Here is a 27,544-nt window from a genome sequence, read left to right on the forward strand (position 1 = left end):
ACTATAACAATGCCTTGTGTACCATTTACTAATATATCTTATGAGAAAGGTAAAATAGTTGCTAGTTCAAATTCTAATATTAGTTTCCATTTCTTAGCCCTTAGGGTTGGAAGGGACTTTGAGGGGAAGATCATCAGGCCACATCAGAAGCAGGTGTTCCCCTTGTAGAATGTGCTTGTAGTTAGTCTGTATTTGATCACTTTGAATACTTTGAAGTAAGGGGGTGTTAATGGCATCTTAATGCAGTGCATTCTATGTTTGATGAGCTCTCACAGTCAAAGCAAAAGATCCAGATTGCATCATCTCAGCTGGTCTTGTAGATGCATGGGTTTAGAGCCAAAGCAATGCTCTTGGGTTGAAAAGTAGATTTGAAAGTTATGAGCATACAAAGTGATGAACGGGAATGGCGTTTTCCTGGAAACACACAGAGTGAAAAGAGTGCAGGTGTGAAGACAGAGCCTTAAGAAACAGCTCAGGGAAGGTAAAAGGTAAAGACAGTAAAGTAATCTGAAAAAGGAACGGCCTGTGTTATTGACCAGGAAGGTGTGATGGAAACCAAAGGAGAGAATTTGTGCAATATTTTAAGCTTTGTCCCATTTGGGATCTAGCCAGTACTTACAAATGTCATTTTTTAGGGGTGCCTTGATGGCTCAGATGGTTAAGCATCTGACTCTTGGTTTTTGGCTCAGGTCATGATCTCAGGATCCTGGGATCAAGCCTTGCAGCAAACTCCACACTCAGTGGAGAGTCTGCTAGAGATTCTCTCTCTCTCTCTCTCCCTCTGCCCCTCCCCCAGCACTCGGTGTCTCTAAAATAAAAAAATCTTTAAAAAAAATAAAATAAAAATACATGTCATTTTAAATGTATCAGAAAGAACCCTGGATAGCTAGCTACCTGGCTTTTAGGGCCCTTATCATTTCTTATGCTCAGAATCATTTGCAGTTACATGGTGGGGCTTTTTGAGGTCTCCCCAAACCCCCTTCTAGAGTCCCATGTCATGAAATTGTGCCTGTCTTTCCTGCAAAGCCTTAGAACCCTACCCTATACACTGTGGGGCCACAGTAGACTCTGCCTAGGATTTCATAAATATTCTGGTAATGTGGTTACAGCTTCCAAAGATTCCTGTCATTTTCACTTCCTCCTGATGGATTGAAATTAGATCCTGTATAGGACAATTATTTTGTTGCTTCCACTGCTATTTGTAGGTGAGATTTTTGCCTATTAGTAAAACAGTTTATAACTTGTTAGACACTTTACTTGTGAGCAAGATGTCTTATGGTAGCTTTGACAGTACCACTTCGTCTTGGCCCTCTGGTGGTTTCATAATGCCCATCAGTGGGTGTATGGTACATTTTCCTGTGTGCATACATTCCCGGGATGGTATCCCTTCAACTCCTCTCTTAATCTTTCCTAAATATTCTCCAGGACCAGCCCTTAGAGTAGGAAGTGTTCTTAGTCTACAGCCCCTTCCAACAAGCTTAAATATTTTAACTTTTTTTTTTTTAAGATTTTATTTATTTATTTTATGGAAAGAGAGTGGGTAGGGGGAGGGGCAGAGGAATAGGGACTCTCTAGCGGATTCCACCCTGACTGCAGAGCCCATTATGGGATTCAGTCCCACGACCCTGAGATCATGACCTGAGCTGAAATCAGGAGTTGGAGGCTTAACTGACTGAGCCACCCTGGTGCCCTACATATTTTGTCCCCCAGCCAGGTCTTGGTAAAACTTAGACATTTATTTTTGTTTATCCTGTTTCTTACGGTCTCAAGTTCATCATGTGCGTATCGGGTAGAAGTATCATGGCAGCGTGGTTGGTGGCTGGGGGGTTGGGCTCTGACCCCAAATGCTAGGGTTTGAATTCCAGCAATGCCACTTATGAGTCCTGTGACCCAGGGCAAGTCATATATAAATAGTAACTGTATCTCTCTTAGATTGTTAGAAAAATTAAATGCAGTCAATGAGGTTAACCATTGTTATGATCTTGGTCATAGCTGAAGTATCAGTAGTGAAACTAACAACTCCTAAAGTTTATCCTTAATTTGTATGTCTTTAATCATGGAACAGTTTTATTTTCAATAAGAAGGATTGTAAGGTTTGCCAGATATTGCAAAGATGTCAGGTAATTTCATGTCCATTAGTGACCCTGGCAAGAGAAACTCTCAGGGAAGATACCAAGTTGCAGTGAGAAGAAGCGTTAGAGAGAACTCTAGAAACTACTTTTTGGGATGCCAAGTTAAAATCAACTGTTGTATGCACAAGATTAGATTTTTTTTTCCTATGTATTTGCTGCTCTTGATTACTAATGTTAATACAGAATAATAATATTACAATAATAAAAATCTTTACAATTTCTCATTGAAATTCTTATTAGTAAGCAAATGAATCAGCTTCCCAAATGACAAAACAGTTTCTTTAAAACAAAGCCGCAGATAAGCATTCGTCTAACATAGCCCCTTGAATGTAATGAGCGCTCAGTGAATTGTCTTTTTGTAGAAGTGAATTTTTATTGAACATTGTTTTTCCCCCCCTTCCAAAGTGTGTGGATTCTCATGTCATATAACTTGTGTGAACAAAGCTCCAACTGCTTGTCCAGTCCCGCCTGAGCAAACAAAGGGTCCTCTGGGGATAGATCCACAGAAGGGCATAGGAACAGCATACGAAGGTCATGTCAGGGTAAGTATGATTAGGTTGGGTTAGATTAATCTTTTAAGGTTAATTAATGAGTGAAAATAAAGTCCAGGCACTTCACAAATAATACAGAAAATTAGGCAAATAAAATTCACCTAATAATCTGATTCATCCAGAGTGATTTGAAAACAAAAACCTGTACTTTGCTTGGAAATAAATTCCAAATTCTCTTATAGTTTTCAGTACTGCCCTTATCTTGTAACGACCAAGTGTTCAAATCTCTGTAAAGGAGTCTTTGGCACCTGGTCTTCCTGGGGAGGTGGTTGTATGCTTCTGAAGTGTGAGATCCTATCAGGCTGTTCTCTTACTTGTAATCCCGAATAGCATTTAACGTGTAAGCTGCATTTCATCGTACTCCCAAATGTGACTTTGACGCTACCGAGAAAGAAATCCATGAATGCTATTTTAATGAATTACTAGAGAAACGTAAAAACTTTGTAGAATAAAAAGCTATACAGTATTTGGAGAATGTGTTCTTACAGTTTCTCCTGTCATCGGTGGTCTGTGCGCTCCATCTCTGCTTGACGCCCCCAGAGCGGCAGTTGGGATGCGTGTACGTTGTCTTTAGGTTTCCATCCTTCAGCTATGGAGGTAACAAAGAGGGTGTGATTGACATTTCAGTGTGAGTTGTTTCTGTTTCCCTGAAGATCCCGAAACCGGCTGGAGTGAAGAAAGGGTGGCAGAGAGCACTGGCTGTGGTTTGCGACTTTAAACTCTTCCTGTACGATGTTGCTGAAGGAAAAGCCTCTCAGCCCAGTGTCGTGGTCAGTCAGGTGATTGACATGAGGTGAGCTTTCGAAAGTGAAAATATTTGTACGTTTGTGACATGGGAATAAAAAAGTGTCTAGTTTTTCATCCAGTTACATTGCCATACTTTTATTTAAATCTAATCTCATATTAATAATCTAATGTACTAATATTGCCAGAGTGATGTCATTAAAACCAGGAGGCAAGGTGTCATTATACGACAGGTTGGTGTGTGTCAAGTGAGTTGGGGCCTGGGCTCAGGGTAAAGGAGCAAAGTCTGAATCCAAAAGACCAGCATGAGATGGCTCGCCTAACGGGGCCTAATGTGTGGTGTTTCACTATTACCTGAAGGTGTGGATCCTAATTCCAACATGAGGAAGGGGAGTACAAATTCCAACATCAGATAGGCTCTTAGAGGACATAGTGAGTCGGGAAACATCTGAATGAGTGCATCTCTGGAATATTTCTGGTCTCACTCTGCAGGCTCTTCCCCGCCCCTTGGGGCGTTCTTCTTTACCTGTGCTTGTAACTCCTGCACTCCCCTGGGGGACCTCAGGAGCCCCCAGAGCTTCAGCTGCTACCTCGGTGCTGATGACTCCCACCCGGGCCTCCCTCCAGCTCTTCCTCCCACGCTCAGAGCAGGAGTGTCCAGCCATGACACACGATGGCATTTCATACGGCACCTCAGACACGGCCTCTTCCCCACAGATGCGGAATGCGGGGAGGTTGATGCAGGAGACATTAGCAATGAAAGTCCGACAGAGCCTGCCCAGGGTCTCGCTGTAGAAAGATAGAAGAAGCAAAGACAAGACTAAGACATCAAGTGTCCCAGACCAAGAGTCTGCTGCCACTAAGACTTAGGAAGTCACAAGGAGTAAATTATTGTGGAGGAGTTCTGTTTCAGGTGCTGACAGAATAGTGAAATGTCAGCTACGCTACATTGTAGGCTCATGAGCTGGGCTGCAGGAGGCAAGAGGGTGCGTGTTCTGGAGGGTTCAGATCCCTTGTCTGCATGTACGGTGCTGGCCTTGTGACAGGAGCCAGCAGTCATCGCCAGCCGTTGTGTAACGGCCGCTGCTCAGTTACTCCTGAGAGATTACTCTTGGCCCCATCCATTACAATGGCAGGAAAATTAATTTTTTTTAATTCAGTTTGGATGTTTTGTGCAATCAAGTTTTGAGGATTGCCCCATGTGTGTTATTTGAAGGTCCACCCTGAACACAACACATACACTGACTTCTAATGTTTCATTTTTCCTTCAGGGATGAAGAATTTTCTGTGAGTTCAGTCTTGGCTTCTGATGTTATTCATGCAAGTCGAAAAGACATACCCTGCATATTCAGAGTGAGTGTGTGTGCTGTAATTTGATCACTGAATTATGTGCTCTTACTGAATATGTATTTTGTCTCTCCATATAGGTCATAAGCTTACTAGGAATTACTAAATCCTGCATTCCTTAATGTGTCTTATACCATCCAATACTGGGCTGTACAGTCAGTCAGTGCTCAGTAAATACTTCATTAGTCAAACACCTATAGAAAGCATGAATATTTGGCTTCTAAAATAGGATTCATCTTGAGTGTTACTTTCGAGCCACATTTCACTTTCCAAAAAAATATAAGTTGAATAAGTGTGAGGTTTCTCAAGTTTTTGAAGAAGAGGTTTCTTTTTAAAACCTCATTTTAAAAATTAATATTTTATTTCTATTGCTTTGTAACAACTACTCCAAAACTTAGTAGCTGAAACCAGTAATGACTTATTTTTTACCATTCTCTGGATCAGCTATCCAGTTTGAGTGGGGTCAACTAGGGTCACTCCTGTGGCTACATTCGGCTCATTTGAGGCTAGAGTATCTGAAATGACCTTGCTCCTGTATCTGGGGCCTTGCTGCTGTCTGGGAGCCAGGCAGTCTCCACACTCTCTTTGAATGTTCTGCATGTGACCTCTCATTCAGTCATCCGGCTGACTTCTAAGGGGCTGGTCTGCAAGAAAACAGAAGAAGCTACCAGACCTTTCGTTTAAGGATCAGGCCAAATCAGGCGCACCTCCTGTGCATCCTGTTGGTCAGACCTGGTCCCGGGGCCAGCCTGGATCTAAGGGGAGGGGAAATAGACTCCAGAGCTTGATGAGTAGAGTTCGGGAGGAAGAATTGTTAGTAGACATCTTTGGAGGCCATCTGTCTTGCCACAGGGCAGTCTTGAATTGGTGAATTAAGACAATAGAGGTTTAAAAAAAAACAAAAAACAAAAAACCAACGCCCTAATGTTATGCTCATATGCTAAGTGTTTGTCTATGAATCTTGTATCTGGAAAATCACCAATGGAGCCTGAAGAGGCCCACTTGCCTGGAGCTGATTCACATAGTGGGACTTTATGGTCACTGCTGCTTAAAGCCCTTTTAAGAGGGGGAGATCCATATACGTAAAGTTTAAGTCTGTTCTGATTGTAAGTACTATTTGTATAGTGATAAATTTTCATGTAAATGCCAACTCAGATGATCTGATCTTCTCTCAAATAATGTGAGTTATATTATGAAGTAACAGAATGTTATTGCTGACTTTTTAAAGCAAGTTGGCAGTTGGTTTAATATAATGCTTCTGAGCACGGACCAATGAACCCCACTTGGTAGGACATGCTTGGAGACCGTGAGTCTCTACGCCAGAGTATTTTCGTATGTAAAATCAGGATCTAATAGCAATACCCAACTCGTACTTCGCAACATGCTCTGATCACTGCTCAGATAGCGCTCAGTTAGTGTCAGCCGCAGGTGATGTGTGAGTATGGATCAGGCATTTCTCAGTGATGGCATCCTGGCACTTGATAGCAAAGAAAATTTAAAAATGGTTACTAACATTTAAAATGGGATCTAGCTAGCTAGCCGGATAGTACCGGTATCTGCTACCTTTGCTTTGTCCTGAATTCTGAGGCGAAGACTAGTTACTCTCCCGATGAGCGAGGAGCGCTGAGCTCCTGTAAAGGTGTCACCTGACGAATGCGCATTTTGTTGGCCGGAGCCTGGTCCGCCAGCATCGGCAGCTAGTGCAGGGTCTGTTTCTAACACAGGCTGATTGAACTGTCCTAGGTCACGGCTTCGCAGCTCTCGGCGTCCGACAGCAGGTGTTCGGTCCTGATGCTCGCAGAGAGTGAGAGCGAGAGGAACAAGTGGGTAGGCGTGCTCAGCGAGCTGCACAAGATTTTGAAGAAAAACAAATTCAGAGACCGCTCAGTCTATGTTCCCAAGGAGGCTTATGACAGCACTCTGCCCCTCATTAAAACAACCCAGGCGGCTGCCATCATAGGTACGGACTTGCCCATTGACTGTGTTACTGTAGTTGCCCACTCACCTACCGTGTGAGCAGAGCTGGCTTACAGCTAGGAAACCCCAGTGTCCAGTGGGCCCTGTGTGCTGCCCCGGGTGTGCAGGAAGGGTCTGCTGAGTGAGCGAGGCCGCTGAGAACGTGTTTTCGGTAAAGGGGAATCAGTATACTTTCCAAGTGCATTTTCTATTGAAAAAGCCGCAGTGCTGAAGATTAACCTATAACAATCTATTTTCTGCTGTGTGACTTAGAACAAGTTGTTTAACTTCTTAAAGCGTAAGAAAAAAGATAAAGATAGGGTTCCAGTTACCTCCAAGAAGTGATGGGGAAGCTTCTGGAAGGCAAGATACGTGACACAGGGTGTGAAATGCCCTCAAAAAATGGCAGTTTATGTGTCTGGAGGTTTAAATTTTTGTCTTCTTATATACCTATCCAACTCTTCTGTTACTTGCTAATAAATAAGGAAAATCTAATTAATAGGGTTATGCCTTCCACAATTTTTCCCTCCCAAAACAAGAAACAGAAGTAGGCCCAGGGTGCTGACAAACTAGGTTTTTAATTTTTTTTCACCCTTTATTGAATAAACATTTACTACTTTTTCTAAGTATGGATATACTAATAATTATTCCGCTAAAAAAAGACCTGAGGTAACATTTACCACTGTCATCTGAAAGGAGATTTTACAGTACAAATTGTTATTGCAATTTTTAAGTTACTTATTTCAGTTTTTGCACAAATTTCTTTATTATCTTTTTTGTTCTATTAGTTCTACATAGTTTTACCTATTAACAGTGTTTCATATTCATGTCTTCCATAGATCATGAAAGGATAGCTCTGGGCAATGAAGAAGGGTTGTTTGTTGTTCACGTGACCAAAGATGGTAAGAGAAAGTTAATTAATGCAGAGTAATGTCCAACCAGATATTGTTGGACAATTCTGGACTCTAGATGCTAAATACTAAAAAGAATAGGATTTGCTTTTCTGTATTCTGTAATTGAAATTTTCCACACCTAATTTGATGTGTTTATGAATCAAAAGATATCCTTTAAAATTCTTCAATTCTCCTGAGTTCTTAAACTTGCACGTATGTGTTGTGTTTCTTTTCTCATTTATTTATCAGCTCTCCTGCAAAGACTCAGGTGGCATGCCTAGAGCTGGCTGTGAAAGATACAGCCTGATTTGTTCTTGCTTTGTTAGTGCTTGAAGAGGTAGCAGTCTTTAAAATGTGTTCATGTTGGGGGTGTTTTTCCCCCACACTTAATACACAGATTTTTTTTCCCAGGGAGAAGTAAAATACTGAGTGAAATAAAAAAGAACTAGTTTGCTAGTGTCCTATCTTCAGATCAAGTGAGATCTTGGGAAAACACTGCATTTAAACTGCGTCTGTTTGTTACCCATAGAGGTACCTTCAGGGGTGCCTGGGGGGCATAGTTCTTCAACCCCCAACTCTTGGCTTCAGCTCAGGTCATGATCTCCGGATCCTTGGGGATCCTTCGAGGTCCATGCTCATGGAGCCTGCTTGAGATTCTCTCTCTCAGCCCCTCCCCACTGCTTGTGCACACACATGTGTGTGCTCACTCTCTCTCTAAAAAAAAAAAGAGAGAGAGAGAAAGAAATACCTTTGGTGCAATATGCCTTACTGAGTTTTTAAAATAGGAGCACCGTGGTAAAGTTCCTGAGAATTTAGTGCCAGTAAAAGGTTTTTTCCTACAGATGTGGCCTGCTTTATCACACAGGGACCCTTTGCCTTGGTTGCCAGAAATTATGGTGCTGAATTTAACACCTCACTTTAGGCATGTGCAGTTACCTTATAATGGGTATAATTATACCTTCCTCTTTCTCCACACTGATTCAGAGCTCATTCTTCTGGATGTATCTGTGTCTCTATTGTAAGTTGATATATTGTTTTGAGTGTAATTGGGATATGATTAACAAATAAAACATTATTCTGCATTATCATTTCTTTGCATAGAAATTATTAGAGTTGGTGACAATAAGAAGATACATCAGATTGAACTCATTCCAAATGATCAGCTCGTTGCTGTGATCTCAGGACGAAATCGTCACGTGCGACTTTTTCCCATGTCAGCTTTTGACGGACGAGAGACTGATTTTTATAAGCTGGCAGAAACTAAAGGGTGTCAGTCCATAACTTCTGGCAAAGTGTGCCATGGAGCTCTCACGTGTCTGTGCGTGGCTATGAAAAGGCAGGTCCTCTGTTATGAACTCTTTCAGAGCAAGACCCGTCACAGAAAATTTAAGGAAATTCAAGTCCCATATAACGTGCAGTGGATGGCGATCTTCAGTGAACAGCTCTGCGTGGGGTTCCAGTCGGGATTCCTCCGATACCCCTTGAACGGGGATGGAAGTCCGTACAGTATGCTCCATTCAAATGACCACACACTCTCATTTATTGCACATCAGCCGATGGATGCCATCTGCGCTGTCGAGATCTCCAGTAAAGAGTATCTGCTGTGTTTTAACAGCATCGGGATATACACCGACTGCCAGGGCCGGAGATCCAGACAGCAAGAGTTGATGTGGCCAGCAAATCCTTCCTCTTGTTGTAAGATTCTCTTATTTTGGCTGGTTCACCTTTTTGTCCCTTTCCTTTTCCTCTATGTCATATTCATATTCATAAATATATTCACTATTAATAACAGATTGTTTTTTAAAGTCACCCTTAAGGTTTTGCCGAAGTGTCAGTTAGGTTGTTGATCTAAAGTGACTCTCTGTACTTTGACCTCGGCCGGCAGGCTTGACATTACCTTGTACCTAGTTGAAGCTAATCTTTCGATGGCATATTTTTCTTAGGTGGATTTTCAACCCGTGTTGTATTTTGAAGTAACTCTGAACAGTTATCTTCATGGTCTCCCAAAATACAGCGCTTGTGAGCTTTAATAGCTAATGACACTTGCATTGGAGAAGTTGTTACTAAGTGAATTATTTAATTGGTTATGTAAAGGTATAACGCAGCATCTGTAAGAAGTGTTTCTCTGTTTTTTATTTTTAGCTAAATAGATAGAGACTTGAGATTGCCTGTTGCTCTCTTTCGAGAAATACTAAGGCATTAGTAAATTATCAGATACTCATGGCCATCGCAGCGGACAGATAGAGCACCCAGCCCGGGAGGCTGTTTCCCCTGCTGACGCAGAGTGGGAACCAGGAAAGATTCATGACAAGTGCAAAGTTGCAGTGAATTCTCGGTTCTCTGTAGCAGAAGTACAGAGCTCTGGACAGGCCCATGGGAGGAGTATCTGAGTCCACATGCTTTGTTTTTAGTGGAAGATACTTGAACATGCTCAAATGCTGAACTGGGGAACTAGGGAGAGGTTGCCTGTGCAGTAAATACAGGAGGCCAGAGAGGATGGAATTCAGAACCCCGGGGAGGGATTTGGGGCCGGAGGTGTGAAATCTCTTCCACTGGAACCAGGTAGGAGGCGTGATGGGCAGGATATAGTTAAGTGTAAATATTCAGTGAAGAAAAGTTAGGAAGGCCATACATGCTTATTACTGAAGAGTTAGAAAATCTAAATTTAAAAAAAGAAAGAAAAGTATTTGTGATCTACCCACCCAGACCTAATTATTCTTAAAGTTTTGTGTCTTCTAAAATACATATTCCTATGTGTGGTGTCATATGTGGAATAAAGGCTGTTTGGTAACCTGGTTAGGTAATAATTTGAAGTATTACTTCTAATATGGAGTCAGAATCAGGATATCCGGCTCTTGTGAACAGCCCGACCGTGGGTGTGATGCAGGACATCAGCTTAAGTTAATCATCTCATCTCTCCTTGCTGGCGTCACCATCTGTCGCTGTTCATTCCTCTAGTAAGCACTTTTGAGCATTCGCCCCACTCATATACCTGTGTCAGGTGCGTGATCCTGTGATCCTACGTTCATAAAGGCGATGACAGGTCTCACCTAAAGATTGCTTTATAAGTCATTGCGCTGTCAGTAGCTTAACTGGTTTAGGAATCAAATCTTATAAAAAATCGTAATGGCATCCCTTGATAGAACTCGTTGATTGGAGAAGGCGAGATTCTGCCATCTGGGTGAGCAGAATCTTTCTGTATTAAAGGGACCGTCTGACCCGACCCACAGCATGTCAGCTGCTCATTTATGACTGACTTCTACTCAGAAGTGTTTTGATGCACTACTACATGAACAGTAGGATTTGGGTGGTTTTCCGCTCTACGTTATTTAGTGTAGATCTTTCAGAATGTTTGGGGTTTATGAGTTAGAAGTAATTAGCCACTGCTCCGCCTTCCCTTCTCGCAGGTTACAACGCGCCGTATCTCTCCGTGTATAGTGAAAACGCAGTTGATGTGTTCGATGTGAACTCCATGGAGTGGATTCAGACTCTCCCACTCAAAAAGGTAATTTCACATGAAAATACGGGCTAAGTGCACTACTGAGTGTAGTGAAACACTAACGTGACTAGTTAGCTGTTTTTCACTCTTTGAGCATTTTCGGGCAGTCGGTAGTTCAGCATTTAGCTAAGAGGAGAAACACTAGGAACCAAGGTCAAGCTTTTTCAATACCATACTCTTTTTATCCATTTAGTTTCACTGGATCAATAGGAATATTGTCCTAACGAGTGACTAGAATCTACCTCCAGCCTAAAATGCCAGTGTCACCTTCTACCTCAGGAATTCTGAGGGAGAATGCTGTCACTCTTTCTTATAACTGCTTTTCACGTAAGGGGATGCAGGCTTGAATCCTGAAGGCAAAGAAGGCAGGGTTTCAACTTTATGAGATAGTGTCATTATTTTCCAGAGTCGTTGTACTGATTCATATTCCCCCTGGCAGGACAGAAGATTTCTTGTAGATCCACATCTTCTCTGACCTTGCCATTCTCAGAATTCATAGTCTTATAACCATTATCAGTGGTTGTAAAATGCTATCTCACCGAAGCCTTAATTTGCATGTCCCTAATCTTTCTATGTTTATTCATTCTTATTTCTTTTTCTGTGAAACCCTAGCTATGCTTTTTGCTTATTTTTGTTTGGCTTCTTTTTTTAATTAATTTATTGAAATTCTTTATATATTACAAATATTGAGTTAGTAAATATGGGTTAAATCTTCATTTGTGACCTATCCATTTTGATTATTTTGTTCAACATTTACTTTAGTAACAATAAATTATATTATTTTTCTGAAAACACTGTTATAAATCTTTTTTTAGATTATTTAAATTTAAGTTAGTTAACATATATAGTGTATTTATTACTAGTTTCAGGGGTTATTGTTAGAAATTTTCATGTCGGGATATGTAGCATTCTTATCCTTTAAGCTTATCTTTTTTCTGTTAGGAAACTTTTGTAACTCAAGGTCTTAAAGTAGGACCTTTATTCCAAAAGTTTGAAAGGTGTGACTGTTACATTTATGTCCTTACTCCCTGCAGAGTTGGTGTTTAATGTGTGGTGTGAGGTAGGGGCTCTATTCATCTGTTCTGTGTACGTGAGCAGTTGCTCTGTCACCATTAACTGACAGCCTCCCTATCCCCAGTGATAAGTTACACTCTGATACTCTGTCATATATGGACATATAATTCTAATACATATTATGTATCATATATATCTAATATAATTCTAATCTCATTCCTAAAGTAGCTACAATGATATCTTCTTAGTATAAAGATTTAGTCACTAATGGATTTAATTAAGATTTAAATGCATTTCTGCTATTTTCCCCCCAGAATATTCTTCCTTTAAAATGTAGTCATTATAACTTTCTACTTCAAATTAGATAATTTTATACCTATTTCCCATCAGAATTAATGTTAATTTTTTGTTGATTTTCTGAGGGAGCTGTATTTTGAAGAGGAATGATAGATGGAAGTTCTCGATAATATGTGCTTTCTAAATAGGCCAGAAGTTTTATGATTTCATTTGAAAGTTTTATTGAAGTACTAATTTTATTTTTTTATTATTTTAGGTTCGACCCTTAAACAGTGAAGGATCATTAAACCTTTTAGGGTTGGAGACAATTAGATTAATATATTTCAAAAATAAGATGGCAGGTAAGAAAATATACTCTAGGGGCACCTGGGTGGCTCAGTGGGTTAAGCCTCTGCCTTCAGCTCTGGTCATGATCTCAGGGTCCTGGGATCGAGCCCCGTATCAGGCTGTCTGCTCAGTGGGGAGCCTGCTTCCCCCTCTCTCTCTGCCTGCCTCTCTGCCTACTTGTGATCTCTGTCTGACTTGTGATCTCTGTGAAATAAATAAATGAAATCTTTAAAAAAAAAAAAAAGATTTTAAAAGAAAATATACTCTAATGGTTAGCTTCAGTGGAAATGTTCGAAGCTGACTGCCTGAAGATAATAAGTGGCAGAAACCAGATTTAAACTTGGGTTTATCTTACTCCAAAGTCTGTGATCTTGGCCACTGTCATACTCTCCTCGGTCTATTAAGACAAATGTCTGCCTAAAAAGGCATTCTGTTTAATCTCGCATAGCTGTCTACACAAAATACTGGTTTCTTATCTACCTTGTTATTTTTCTGTGGGGGACTGAATTAAGTGGCGTAAGGATAGCTATAGTTGTCTTCTATATTATTGATATTATAAAACCCAACCCAGGTTTGTGGCACTGACCTTGTGAGATCTCATCCAGAGCTCTGACTGGGGACTTCAGGCAAACATCTTCCGCTGATGCATAGGGCTCCGAACTTCAGAAGTGTTCGTTTCAGCACGGGCAGGGAGGGCAGAGAGGAGGGTCCCAGGAGCACCAGAATCGGGAGCAGGGAGTGGGATCCCCAGGATGGGAGGTCTGGAGAGGACGAGGATGGTGTCCACAGTCGCTGCTGGCCTTCCCATTTGATGTCCCATTTGATGTCCGACATCTGGAGGCGCTCTGATGTCTTAGCGCTCTGGAGGTTTCTGGATTGACAGACTGCTGGCTGTAAGAGAGGTCTTCCAAAGGGAGAGTCAGAATTTAGAAATGATTCCCACTCAGTGGTGGATCCACCATGAATCTAATGACACTGGAGCCTAAGGCCTCTCACCACCAAGGGCCTGTACTTCGTTTTCTGTCCGTCTCTTAGAGGAAGTCCAAATACTGGCAGAGGATCAGCTACACCCACTTCTCACTGTGTGTGGCTGTGATGATCATACAGTATGTCCATGTCCCAGGTCATGCCCGCAGGATGAAGCCTCTTTCCGCTTGCATTCCCCACGCTCTCATCCTTCTGCTCTGAGCTGGCGGTGGAGGCAGAGCCTAGCGAGGGAGGACCGGACAGAATTTCAGCATAGGTGTCTTGTCCTTGGGAAAAGGAGCGGACCCCATTCCCCGAGGCCCTTTCTTTTTCTCTGTATTGCTCTATCTCTCAGGGGCTCAAAGTGGTACTGCAGCCTTCTGGGCCTCCCACATTGCCCACTCCGCCATAACTCACCCAGACCTGCTCCGCCCTCATGAGTCTCAAATTCTAAAACTGTTTCAGCTGGAGTGAAGAAAGCTAGCTGGTGAAGCTACATTACTCCGATCCAAGAAGAACATTGCTTTTCCGCTTATCAACTGCCCTGGCTTGCCTTGCAGGCTCCCGCCTGTCTCCCTTTTTCTCACTTCAGCTTTGTGGCTGTTAAAAATGCTGAAGATTGGCTTTTCTCCTGTTCCTTATTTAGAGAATGGCATCCATCATGTTGTGTGAATACAGCTGTCTATTTTATTCCTAGAGTGTGTTCACATATTTCAGCAGGTCTGCGGAGTCCTTGGCGGATGGTTTTGTTTACTTCTAGGTATTAAAATTGAAACCGGATGCATATGAATAAGGATGGTCTCCTCCCGGAGATGGGAAGAGTAGAAATAGCAAGAGTCTCACCTTTAGCAAAGGAAGCTGGTGGGAGCTGGAGCTTTTGTCCTTAGTCCGCATCTGACAGAGTGGGTCTTACAAAGGAAGTGTTTCATCATATCAAAATACTTTTAGTTGTCCTTTACAAGAATAATTTACCCATTACACCTGACACCACATAGCTTCACGGAGGAGCTTTTGAACCAGTGTCTGGAAGGCAAGAAAAGACAGTGCAGAGAGATTGCAGTCGGGGGCGGGGCGGGGGCGTGGAGAGCGGCAGGACCCCCAGGCAACTGCGTTTTTCTTGTCTTCCACTAAAATTGTGCCATTTTGTGTTTATAAACGAATCAAAGTGAAACTGTACTTAGTAAGCAATATTTAACTTTTGTGTATACCTGTTTACATATATCTTGGTTTAAATGATTATTTGCTGTATCAACACACCACGTGTAAAAATGAGAATTGCATAGGTTGCACAACTGAATGTGTACCGTTTTAGAGATGAACAGATGAGAAGCATTTTCACACCTTAAAGAGCATTGCCATTCTTGGTGTTTTTTCTCACAGAAGGGGATGAACTGGTGGTTCCGGAAACGTCGGACAACAGTCGGAAGCAGATGGTTAGAAACATCAACAACAAGCGGCGCTTCTCCTTCAGGGTCCCGGAGGAGGAAAGGATGCAGCAGAGGAGGTGTGCGCGCGGCGAGGGCTCCCGGTCCGGGTGGGCGCCGCGGTGGTGATGCCAGAATTGGACTTGGAGGGCAGATTTGAGCTCTGAAAATCTGTCACCCATCTGTGGTGTCGATCATGAATGTACTTCTCAGTGTAATTTTAATAAGTCCTCCCCCAAGTGTGAGTACGAACTGGATTAAAGTACCATATTGTGATTCCTTGCTCTGTGTCTACGAAGTATTTACAATTCTTAGACTGTGGGCCTTTGTATAATCATATATAGAGCACACAGCTGCGTGTGGTACATCTGTTCCTTCGGGTTAACTCTATTCATGAGCAAACAGCCCAAAGGCTTGTAGTATTTCCAGACCCATAGAAAAACATCGCCAAAGTGTTACCAGTTATTTTAAAAGACATACACAAAATGGTCAGAACTATCTGTAAAATACAGCTTTGATATGTAAGTGCTAAGAGAAGCCTATTTTCCACCAAAATGCTCAAGGTCTTTTATTTAAAACAAATTTCTAAGTCAAGTTTTAATGGAGTATATTCTATCCTTATTAAACATGATTTCACAGTTTTATTTTTGTGAATAAAGAATGCTTAACTTTTTTCTGAAGTTGTCTAGAGCGATCACAGAAAAAATGTCTAAACAGGTGTTTTATCTTACAGAGAGATGCTACGAGATCCAGAAATGAGAAATAAATTAATTTCTAACCCAACTAATTTTAACCACATAGCACACATGGGCCCAGGAGATGGGATACAGATCCTAAAAGACCTGCCTATGGTAAGAGAAATGAAGAGGGAATGAGAACAGGGTTACAAGTGGGGCAGAGGGGAAAGCGTACCTGCGTGCCTAAATCTGTACATAGATTTAAGAGGAATCGTTAGTATGATGATGTTTGTGTCCATACATCACAATATGTGTAACATGCTTGATGATATATACCCGATGAGAAAAACACAACATTTGGGCTTCTGTGAGAAACCAAACAGTTCCAGTTCTTAGTTGCACACCCCACAAACTTGTCCAGACTTACAGTTGGTGGTGGAATACACTGCCGGATTTGGAGAGCATCTGTACCAAGGCTCAGAGCTTGCTTGTGACATCACTAACATTTCACTGCGTTTTAGCGATTCTCTACAGGTATTTGGCCTCTGCCCCCGCCCAAGAGAACCATGTTAGGTGGGTCATTAATGGCCACACCTCTTACCTGGTTGGCCAAGCAAATCTTTTTCCTTTCCCCGGTTATAAACATGTTGCCTGGTCTGTCTTACACAAAAGTACAACATGGGAAAACTTGTTTTTCATATGAAGACTGGATTCTTAGACCCATTATGTTGAGATGAAGAATATTAGTGGAAGTGACTAATTTTCCAGGCTTCATTTGCACTTAACATGTCAGTATCACAATAACTCAGCAAATTATTGAGACTTTTAATAGGAGCCTTTTGATCATGGGTGGTAGCATTAGATTTGTGAATGTAGACCCAGAGCTTTTTCTTTTTCTTTTCTTTTCTTTTATTTAGAAAAAAATAAGAAAATATTTATGTATTTATTTATTTTTATTTTATTTTTTTACTTTATTCCTGTGGAGTTTTCTTTCATTTTATTTTATTTTTATTAACATATAATGTATTATTTGCTTCAGGGGTTCAGCTCTGTGAACCATCAGTCTTAAACAATTCACAAAACTCACCATAGCACATACCCTCCCCAATGTCCATAACCCCACCACCCTATCGCTCTCCCCCGACTCCCCTCCAGCAAAGAGACCCCTGAGGTTAGGGGTCTCTTATGGTTTGTCTCCCTCCTAGATCCCATCTTGTTTCATTTTTCCCTCCCTTCCCCCACAACTCCCCTCAAATTCCTCATATCAGAGAGATCATATGATAATTACCTTTCTCTGATTGACTTATTGCGCTCAGCATAATCCCCTCTAGTTCCATCCACCTCATTGCAAATGGCAAGATTTCAGGTTTTTTGATGGCTTTTTCTAAGGGAGTCTGTCCTCTAACCACATTACCAGCTCTGCTGTGGTCAGAGATTCGAGGGGTCTATCACTGATAGGAAAAAAAGCCAGGAGATATAGTTTTATGTGCAGTCAAGTTTTTTGAAAATAATAAAGTTAAGCTTTTGAAGGTAGTCCTGCATTTGTTTCACAAAAGAAACAAAAAAATCATTGAGTCTGAGTTCCTCATTGGAAATACCCCGATTAACCAGTCGACCCTGTTTGTGAACCAATACAATGCTCTTACTGTCACCACCAGGGCATTATGTTGACCTGGTTATAGGTCCCCTCTTTTAGGAAGTAAACAGTAGCCATTTATCCTCTTGGAATGGGGATTTCTATTAGCTGTGCTGGATAAGTTATGAACAAACTGTTCAAAAAAAGTTAAATGTAATAAAACTAAGGAAAAAAATCGAACACTAAATATCTTAAATATTAAGCTGTTACATTTACCTATCATATTAAAACTTAGGGGTTTTCACGTTTTTGCCTAGGAATGAGATTTCAGATTTCTGTCCACTGTTTGCCCATTCTGAGCATGTGTTTAAAGTTCTCAGGCTGGTTTTCCTTTATTCTCAAGTAAATGTGACATAACCATAAAGTCCAAAGCCTTTCTCATTTTAAAGAGAATTTTTACATTTTGGGAAATGTTGGAAATGTATACTATGTTATAGCTTATACTTGATAGCTCAAGTACTAATGTACCATTTTAATGAAAGTTTTAAAAGATTTTGGAGGCATAGAAGGAGGCAAATTTCGAACAGGCGTGTGTTGCAAAGCAGTGTATCAACAAATACAAAATTACTTCAGTGGTTAACAAGGTTTTGATAGATATTATACTTTTTATTTATTTATTTTAAGATTTTATTTATTTATTTGACAGAGACACAGCAAGAGAGGGAACACAAGCAGAAGGAGTGGGAGAGGGAGAAGTAGGCTTCCCGCTGAGCAGGGAGCCCAAGGTGGGCCTTGGTCCCAGGACCCTGGGATCATGATCTGAGCCAAAGGTGGATGCTTAATGACTGAGCCACCCAGGTACCCCTGTATTATACTTTTTTGATTAAAATTTCTTTGACTTGTGCTTCATTTTGGTGCACAAAAAAAGAATATATGTAGTCTTATATATTCCCACAACATAAGAATTACAGGAGCGCCTGGGTGGCTCAATGGGTTAAAGCCTCTGCCTTCGGCTCAGGTCATGATCCCAGCCAGGGTCCTGGAATCGAGACCCGCATCGGGCTCTCTGCTCGGCGGGAGCCTGCTTCCCCCCACCTCTGCTGGCCTCTCTGCCTGCATGTGAACTCTGTCTATCAAATAAATGAATAAAATCTTTAAAAAAAAAAATAAGAATTACAGAAAATTTTTCTATACATTCTATTATCTCCCAGAAATTACAGCATTCCCTTAAGGTGAAATACTTCAAGGTTTTATAAAATATTCCTCTGCTGAGTGGCCTTCTGCCATCAGGTGAAAAACCAATTTGCTAATGTTCTAGAATTTTTTCAGACCTTCACACACATAAGATTTGGTCACCACACACCCTGATGAATGAGCACAGTGAAAAGAAAGGTCAGATTTCAGACATCGTAAGAACTTTTGTATCAGAGCCTCCCTCACTCCACTTTTTCTTCCTTTACCCTTCTACCACTTAAAGTAAAAGAAGTCTTTTGTTTATTTATTTTTGTTAACAATAATGTCTAGTCTTAATTACTGAGCTGAACAAGCTCAAACAGTGTTTCCTGAACAAAAACCTGAAGGTTTTTCCCGCACCTGACTGCATGACATGTGGCCTTCTGAGCAACCACTTGTCCCATTAGATCCCTTGGTTTTTAGCATTTCTTGTCACCAAGAATGCTAACCCATGACTGCCTTGTTGGCTCCTTCCGTCATTGACACACGTGCCCCTCTGCCCTAGAAAGCAGTCCAGTTTTTAATGTTTCTTCCAGGCCTTTCTTCCCTTGTAAGCACATTTGTATTTCCAGGACGAGAAGTTGGTGTACCTTTTGAAACCTGTTTCTTCGCCTTAGTTTTAGTTTCACTGGCCTTCTTCCCTTTACTAGAAAGGGACGTACATGCCGGGGCTGTTTATGGGAACCCACTTCACCACCTAACCAGTATTTCTGATACACTGTCCACCCAGACCCGTGCTTGCCTTGGGGTAGACACTGGTAAACAACACATTGGTATGCACGTCTGAAGAAAAGTAGTGATATGCATGTGTGTACCTGTGTATATATATGCTTACTGAAAAGCTTGTGATATTTTAATATGGTCCCAGGTTTTGATATGTCCTTCCCGCTGAAGTGAAATTATCTGTTCTTTAATGAACAATTTCCAAAAATCAAGATGAATTAAATTCATATACCACTAACATGTCAGAAGGGCTGTCAGACCCCAGAGCTCCATGCTACCATCCATGCGAGGAGCAGCACGTACCCCAGACATTGTTGTGTTTTAACTCATATCAGTACTGCTTTCCTGGGACATACTTACGAGCTTAGAGAGTTTATTGAGTATCTTTGGAAGCTCTTCTGGGTACCAAAATGATACTGATAGAGGATTGTTTGCCTCATGAATGTGCAAAAGATCATCAGGCTGAGGGAGTCTGGGTCCAACAGGAGCCCTTTACACACGTGTGTGCAGGACTTAGAAGTACATACTGCGTTAGCTTCTTGAATCCTGCTTGTCGTTTGCTTTTTTTTCCATAGTGGGTGCTCGCAACAAAGGGCAGGTTTTTCTCCCATTGAATACAAGAAAAATAGTTTATCTCCAGAAGATTTGGTTTTGGCCCATGACCTACCTCCTAGCCTTTTGTCCATTCCTAGAGTTGTTCGTGAAGACCAGGTTTCTAGCTCAGTGACCCCTTAGAGCTCCACAAAGTAATACTACTACTTCAAGTCAAAGTTATATTGACATCAGTGAGTTTTTTTCTCTTTAGATAACCTTGGAAAGCACTGGTTCACTCACATCTCTAAACCATATGTTATAGGAGAGATTTTGTTTAAGTCTTCATAAGTTACCAGGTTTTGTTAAGCAAAGCTGGCTCACCCCAGCTCAGGAGGGCATAGGTTCTGCTAGCTTTCTCCCTGCAAGTCCTTCCCTCCCACCCCTGAACCCCACAGCTGCTTTCCGGACCTGAACCATGAAAATGCCCCCAGAGACAGGCTGGGTGCTGAGTAATCTGGGCTCCCAGTCATCGTACCTGAAAAACTAGAGTTCTCCATTTGAAAAGCCTTGTCAGGACCTTTAGTATTACGTTATTTTATGTTTCAGTACCCCCAGACATGGAAGGGAAGATTTTTTTCCCCCTTGTTAAAAACAAACGTGTTCTTTTGGGTGTGTATGTGGAGACCGGTTTGGGCTGCTGAGAGTCCTGTCACTCGTCAGGGTCATCCTCAGTCCCACTGTGCTCCTGTCAGAAACAAGAGCAGTAAAAACACACACTGGAGTCTGTACGTCCCAGGAAACGGCTTCCGGTTTCCACAGAAACAGCTTCATGGCACTTCTCGCGAGAGGCTGGTTGTGGGATCACTGCTCTTTTACTTTCTTGCTTTGTTGGTATGTTTTTGCCATGTTTTGATTTTATCACACAAGAAAATTCTGAACTAAACTCTGAAAGTCTCCTTGCAGCTCCGGAAGTCCGCTTTCTGCTTCCCTGATGCAAGTAATAATAAAAATAATAATAATAGTTTTATAAAGCAAATGATCTTTTGCACATCAGCTCTTTCGGTTACTGGCAGGAGGACTCCAAAATTTAACTCTCTAAGGTCTGAAAGTATTTCATGAAGGACTCAGTCCTGATGTGAGACATGTCGTTTCTGCTGCATGCATGCTGTGAAATGTCCCCTGTGACCAGTGGCTCCATTCTCATGGCCTCACGACTTCTGTTCTTTCTGTCGTTTTGTTAGCCAGGCTTCCCTTATCCATCCCCTCATCATCACTCCGGCCTGATCTCCTCTCCGATCAACTTTGAGCACATCTATCACATGACTGTTCATTCCGCTGAAAAATTTCTCTCTCCTGATTCCATAAACCCTGAGTATTCCCCGTCTCTGCGCTCTGTCCCTGGTACACCAAGCTTTATGCCTCTGAGGGTATGAACAGCCGAGTCAGGGGTTAACTTCACTAACTGTGTGCGGACCTCTAGCTGGCTTGATCAGTAACTCTGCGGGGGGGCGGGGGGGCGTTTTCTGAGCGTGAGTGTCGGCCTTTCGCCTGCTTCTCTTCTGCCAAACCTCGTTCTTCTCCTCCTCTTCAAGTTCAAGTTTGTTTCCTCTTTTGAGGAAAAACATGAAGACGGGAGGATTTCTCTCTCAGTTTTTAGACAGTGAAGGAGGTATTTTTATGTTTCATAGAAGATTTTTCCATCATGCTTTTCCCTTTCCAGATGCCATCATTAAATATAGCCCCTGCGTGGGTCCTTATTCTGTTTAAACAAAAAAGGAATCCCAGAATTTTCCCATTTTTTAATAGTTCATTAGCCTAGAACTGGTTTAATTCAGAGAAAATATTTTTTCATTTAGTGGCATTCAAGTCTGTGGTAGGGCCTAGCCACAGGCCTTCTTTCCACAATAAACCCCTTTTGAGAAGCTTAAAAATCTCCCAGGTAAAAATTATAATAGTATTAAGGAGTCACAGGATAAATTAGAAAAAGATGATAATCTCACTAGTCTTTGAGGTGCTGCTAGGCCTTTAATTCCAGCCAGAATCCAAGATATAACAACTAAACCAGAGAGAGAACTAACACAAAGGGACGGAACCGGGAAGGACGGTGGCCGGAGAGCTGGTGGCCATTAGCAGATTGTCCATACTGCCATCAAGAAACACATACTTAGCTAACTCCTCAAGAACGTTTTCTCAAGTGCATTTTACAATATACTTGGATTCTGTCCAATATACAATATACTTGGATTCTGTACTGCAAACCCGGGTCCCGCAGCACCCTCTGACCAGCTTTTTATTTGCATAGAAAACTGTAGGCTTTTTGTATTTTTGTTGGTCTTAGAAAAGTACCCTAAATTTTAATGTTTGAAATGGCATTGCCATGAAGCTGTAATGTCATTGAAGTGTCTTATTTGACACAATAAGATTAGCGATAAAAATAAAGCTTAGTTTGCTTGGTAACAGATGGCAGGGAGTGGTTCCAGAGGAATGTTGTAGAAATTAATTGGCCAGGAGTTTTTCTGTGAAAGATGGCAGAAGTGTTCTGTAAGTCAGTCTTCTGCTGGTTAGAAACACTGTCGTCTTTAAGTTTTCCTCTAATTCCAAAGCGTATTGGCACGTGGAAGACACCAGCAACGGTGGTTTCCTGTCACTTTATGGAAGTTGTACTCCAGCTGAATGAATGGTAAACCGTCTTTTGTGGGGGTTTTTTTCTCACAAAACTTGTCTTCTGTGAGTCGGTTTTTCATTGCTTCAGTATTCGGAGTTACTAAACCACTGGTATATTTTTACAGGCCCAATTTATGCTGTTTTTTCTAGGCTAGGACGCCACCAAGGTGTCGTAGGGGTTACGACAGAAACAGTACAAGTTTAAAGGGTGAAACTGACCTTCCCATCTCTGTCGATGGCTGCTCTGCTGCACTGTGTGCGTGTCTCTGGGGTCTCAGAGGTTGCTTCTCTGTGTGTGAGTGAATGTTAGAATGCGGGCACCGTTTCAGTTTTGTTTTATTTTCTTGGAGAAAAAATAACACACCAAGAATTAAATGGACTTTGCAGACATGATACATGAACCGAAATGGCGGCGGTTGTGTCTGCGGCCGGCCGGCTGCCTCTCAGCTGGCACAGCTCTTTGGGATGTAGGACTGGGAGTTCTTCACGTGATACTAACGTGTGTTCTCCTGACTGCTGACCTTGGCCAGTTGTTAGTTGTCTTGACACAACCTTCTCTCAGGCGTCAGCCACCCCTCCTTCTGGTCTCAAACATTTGGGTCCATCGAGGCAGCCAAGTGCTTTCCGTTCTCAGCCAAGTCCAGACAGCTCGTCCCCACGCCTCCTCTCTAGCCGAGTGTGACTTTCAAAGTACTCGGGCTCACTTTTCTACCTGGAACCCCAAACCCATTCCATGATGTGATGGAAAACTTCTCAAACCAGGATGGCCGAGTGAGAGCATCCCGCCGGCTGTGGTGGCTCCGGACGGGCTGTCTGGGACCCAGAGCGTGGCTCTGCCAGCGCGGGGGACTGGGGTGGGGACGCCCCCCCCCGCCCCCGGTGTCACCCCTACAGCATTTACTGGAGGAAAATACACCCCTCCCTGCCTTGCCTCGGTGTGGCCTTATTCTGTGGAGCTAGTGGAGCCGTCCTGGTAGAAATCTCGTAGGAAGTGGAAGCTTTGCTTCCAATCTCTGCAAATGTCCATGTAATTCTGCAGTCCGCTGTCGCTCCAGCCGCTAATTTTTACTTAGCTGCTCTCACAACGAAGAGAATTGTTATGTGCTGATAACATTTCAGTGTGTGTAAGGATGAGCACTTACGCTGGGTGGGGGTGAGCTTCCTTCTGTCGGGGTGCTGAAGTTCAGGGGCCGGAGGGATCATGCCCTCCCTTGCTCTGTATCACTCTGGTCAAGGTCATTTTTTTATTGAAACCAAAGTGAGCGGTAGATGCCGCGGCAGAGAATCACTTTCTGGCTGGCTGAAGAGTTTCTCTTTGTGCTTTGTTTTCAGAACCCCCGGCCCCAGGAGAGTCGCGCGGTGTTCAGCGGCTCCGTCAGTATTCCCTCCATCACCAAATCCCGCCCTGAGCCCGGCCGCTCCATGAGCGCCAGCAGCGGCCTGTCAGCGAGTAAGTGCCGCCCGGGGGTCCCCCACGACCCCTGCCCGCCGTCGCCTCCCCCACGCATGCACACTCCCTGGGGGGCCTAGTGAGCACACGAGCGCCTGTGGAGAAAACCATCACGGGCCCCGTTCGAGCTCACGGTGCCCCCGCGAGACGGACACTTCATACCACAAGCTGTGGTGATCGAGGCTTTGAAGGAAATAAATGGGCCACCGACTCGGAGTAAGGAGGTGTAGCCAGTGGGGACGAAGTCACACTGAGGGGAATTAGGAGGGTCACGGGCCCTCCCTAGGGGTGAAGGCCTGTTGGAGTCGTTTTTGACGACTTGAGAGAAGGCCCGTGTGGCTACCTGGTGGCGGTCAGACAGGGACCCGCAGATAACGCACGAGCGGTGGCAAGAGGCCGATCAAGCAGGGTCGTGCAGAGCAAGCTGAGACATTTTTATTTTATTAGAAACGCAACTGGCAGCCTCTAAAGAATTTGAAGGAGGGAAGGACCTTTATCCAGTTTACATTTTTAAAAACATCCCTCTGACTGCCGGATGGAGACTGGACACAGGGCAAGAGTGGGGCGCACATCCCGCTGGGGCTGTCCGAGTGGCCGGTGCAGGGGACAGGCCCGGGGACTGCGGTGGAGGAGGGGAGAAGGGAGACACTCTGGGGTTAAAACAGTAAGGCCTGGCGGGGAGTTCGCTGTGGGAGGTGAGGGACAGGGAAGAGTTTCAGGTGACCCTTGGTTTCCTGCGGGAGCAGAGTGGGGCCAGGGTTCTGGAAGGTTCAAGATCATAGCCGGAGCACAGAAGGGGAGGATGTTTGTCCGGTGAACATCCAGTAGACGGCAAGTCTTCCGCTGGGGCGCAAGGGGGACAGTCTCTGGGCCCGAGCACCTGCGCTCACGGGGCTCGCCGCCCTTATTGCCGGCCTCTCTCCTTCCACCTGAGCCGCGGCACCTCCTGCACTCCGCACAGAACCCTGCGCTCGGGGGCCGAGAGAGGAAACTCTGCCCGTGCTGGGCTTCCGCTCTGCTGTAGCAGGGAGCGACTTCGGGGCAGCAGGGGCGTCACGGGGGGTTCACTGTCTGCCTGAGAGAAAGTGCCTGGCCACTAACAGGCGCCTGCCTCGGAGTGAGAGGGGTGGACAGAGGCAGCGTTTGACTGATTGCAGCAATTAGAAGTTAGCCTTGTTGAAATCGGAGATCGTTGGTAGTTCCTGGATCATAAGCAGGGAGCTACGTCACACACTCATCATGGCTTCCCCAGTCAGGGGAAGATCGCTTATAGCCAAGGGCTGCTTTTCTGACACTTCCTCAAAAGCAGCATGGTGTTGGCCAAGAGCTCGGAGGTTGTGAGTGGGGGGCACCCCCAGAAGTGCAGAGCTGAGGCAGCCACCTCTCCAGGAGGGCCACAGTGAGGGGCCTCTGTCCCTGGTCACTGTGTCCATCCACTAGATCTGCACGAACCCCGCAGGCCTGGCCTCCTTGAGGAAGAGGAAGAGGAAGGCCCTCCCAGGAATCCCAAGGGGCATCTGCTGCGTCAGGTGCCTCCTGCTGGCTTTGAGAACAATCCAGCTTATCAGAAGGTTCCAGAAGGTTCCAGAGGACAGCTAGCTGAGAGAGACACAAGAAGTAATAGGGAACCCTGTTGTCTGTCTCCAGAACCAGAAGCACAGATCTTCCAGAGCCAGACTTGGGATGGCTTCACAGTGTGAAGTAAAAGCCACACGGGGATTCCCACTATGGCTCTGCTCTGCCCCCCACCCCCCCCAAGGAGGAGGACCCAGTCCTCCCATCAGCAGCAGGCTTGCTAGGGAGCCTGGCCTCTCCTGAGGTCACACAGACTCAGACACCTCGCCACCTAAGCCAGCGCTCTTTAGAAGAGGCCGTGCCTGAGTGTATGGCCTCAGTTAGCCAGGACCATGGTCCTCAGACCGTCCCCACGCCCCTTTTGCTGGTCAGTCAAAATAGCCCTGCTGTCACGTGTTAACACCAGAGTGGAGGCAAGGAGACGGCAAACGGGGGGCAGCCGGGCACAGGCCCCCGTGTGCACCTGTGGGTCACACCGTGTTCTCCGTGTACCCAGGGCTGTTGTTCCCCCAGATTCCCATACGGGAGAAGTTGTTCTTGTGTCCCCAGATGGAACCGAGACTCAGAAAGGTAACAGAGCCTGCTCGAGGCCACGCAGTCAGTAAGCAGAGCAACGGAAGCCTCTGGTGGTATGGATTTCTATTCAGAATGACAAAACTTACACAAAAATAAAATACCATTTCCATGACACTGAAGCGGGCGCTGGATGAGGTGCGCCTTCAGGAAGGCCGTGACCCAAGGACCCAGAAGAGTCCCCTCAGCAAAGTAAGGCGCGCCTCCGCGGCGGCCGTGAAGAGCAGCATGTGTCTAGTGAGAGACCCTGTGCGGCAGGCGCTGGTGGCAGCTTCCCGGGGAGCAGGAGGGCGAGCCCCTGGCTCCCAGCCTGAGGTGCATTCCAGAATCCCCACAAGAGGCTTGAACAGGGACCTCTGAAGTTCTGCCACAATAGGGCCCAGGCATGGGCATTCCCAAGCTCCACGACACATGCTTGGTGTCCACGCGGCATTGGGAGCTGGGGTAGGAGTCATTACGGTGACACACGGGCTGCCTGCAGCCGAGGGGGCCTGGAGGGAAGCGGCCAGGAGGCCCCGAGCACAGGCATGTCAGGCAGGTTCCTGTCCGCACAGATGAGCACCCCATGTGTCCGTGGTCGTGAGGTACTTGAGGTGCTCGACACGGTCCTCTTGACACAATTACTGAATTCTTAGTGTGAAAACACAGTCTGGATCCTGTATGAAAACCTCAGCAGCCTCTTTAGACCCATGGTCTTAATATGGAAGCTCAAGAGGATTAAAATGTTTTTTAAGCAAAAGCTTAAGGAGGAATACTGAGAGCTTTATATAGGTACGAACAATTCCCCAGAATTTCCAAGGGATTTTTGTCATCCTTTTCCCTCCTCCGAGTGGTGCTGGCCCCTCCTTTGGGTGCCTCAGCTCTGAGACCAAACTAGAGTATGAATTTGAAGAAACTCACCTCACTTCTGTATTCAAGTACCAGGCTTTTTTCCCCGTGGAATGAAAATGCTTCTCTCGTGTCCCTTTACTTTTCATGCAAATTTTCCAGCAGTAAAGTGATGGCTGCAGAGGCCAGTGGCCTTGAGAAACGGTGTCCCTCAGCGGCTGGCCCCAGGGTCTGCCCAGGTCTCCCCAGTCCGCGCGCTTTCTACAGGGCCGTCCCCTTGTCCGTCTGTGTGCGAAGCCTCACCTGAGTGCCGTCCCGCAGGGTCCTCTGCACAGAACGGCAGCGCGTTAAAGAGAGAATTCTCCGGAGGAAGCTACAATGCCAAGTGGCAGCCCATGCCCTCCCCGTCAGAGGGCTCCTTGTCTTCCGGAGGCATGGACCAGGGAAGTGACGCCCCGGCCAGGGACTTTGACGGAGAGGTGAGTGGGTTGTGGGCAGCATCAGCGTCTGATCCGGAGAAGTCCTGTGTAGAGGACTTGTGCCCTTACCGAAGTGATGCCA

General features: G+C 44.3%; 1 protein-coding gene across 15 annotated transcripts in view; it reads left to right on the plus strand.

The window, feature by feature from the left end:
* The window catches only part of CDC42BPA (CDC42 binding protein kinase alpha), a 329,438-nt gene that overhangs the window by 297,709 nt on the left and 4,185 nt on the right, over positions 1-27,544 (plus strand). For 10 of the 15 annotated variants that reach the window (XM_032317316.1, XM_032317320.1, XM_032317317.1 and 7 more), the window contains 13 exons: positions 2,538-2,674; positions 3,337-3,476; positions 4,699-4,780; positions 6,518-6,734; positions 7,570-7,632; positions 8,725-9,318; positions 11,031-11,128; positions 12,690-12,774; positions 15,107-15,230; positions 15,884-16,001; positions 21,135-21,320; positions 23,890-24,007; positions 27,305-27,462. In XM_032317316.1, coding sequence (XP_032173207.1) covers positions 2,538-2,674; positions 3,337-3,476; positions 4,699-4,780; positions 6,518-6,734; positions 7,570-7,632; positions 8,725-9,318; positions 11,031-11,128; positions 12,690-12,774; positions 15,107-15,230; positions 15,884-16,001; positions 21,135-21,320; positions 23,890-24,007; positions 27,305-27,462 — 2,120 coding nt within the window. The remainder of the gene's footprint in view (positions 1-2,537; positions 2,675-3,336; positions 3,477-4,698; positions 4,781-6,517; positions 6,735-7,569; positions 7,633-8,724; positions 9,319-11,030; positions 11,129-12,689; positions 12,775-15,106; positions 15,231-15,883; positions 16,002-21,134; positions 21,321-23,889; positions 24,008-27,304; positions 27,463-27,544) is intronic. The other 5 variants (XM_032317331.1, XM_032317323.1, XM_032317327.1 and 2 more) reach the window with 1 other exon arrangement.

The sequence above is a fragment of the Mustela erminea genome, chromosome 17 (assembly GCF_009829155.1).
Source record: "Mustela erminea isolate mMusErm1 chromosome 17, mMusErm1.Pri, whole genome shotgun sequence".
Taxonomy (NCBI): domain Eukaryota; kingdom Metazoa; phylum Chordata; class Mammalia; order Carnivora; family Mustelidae; genus Mustela; species Mustela erminea.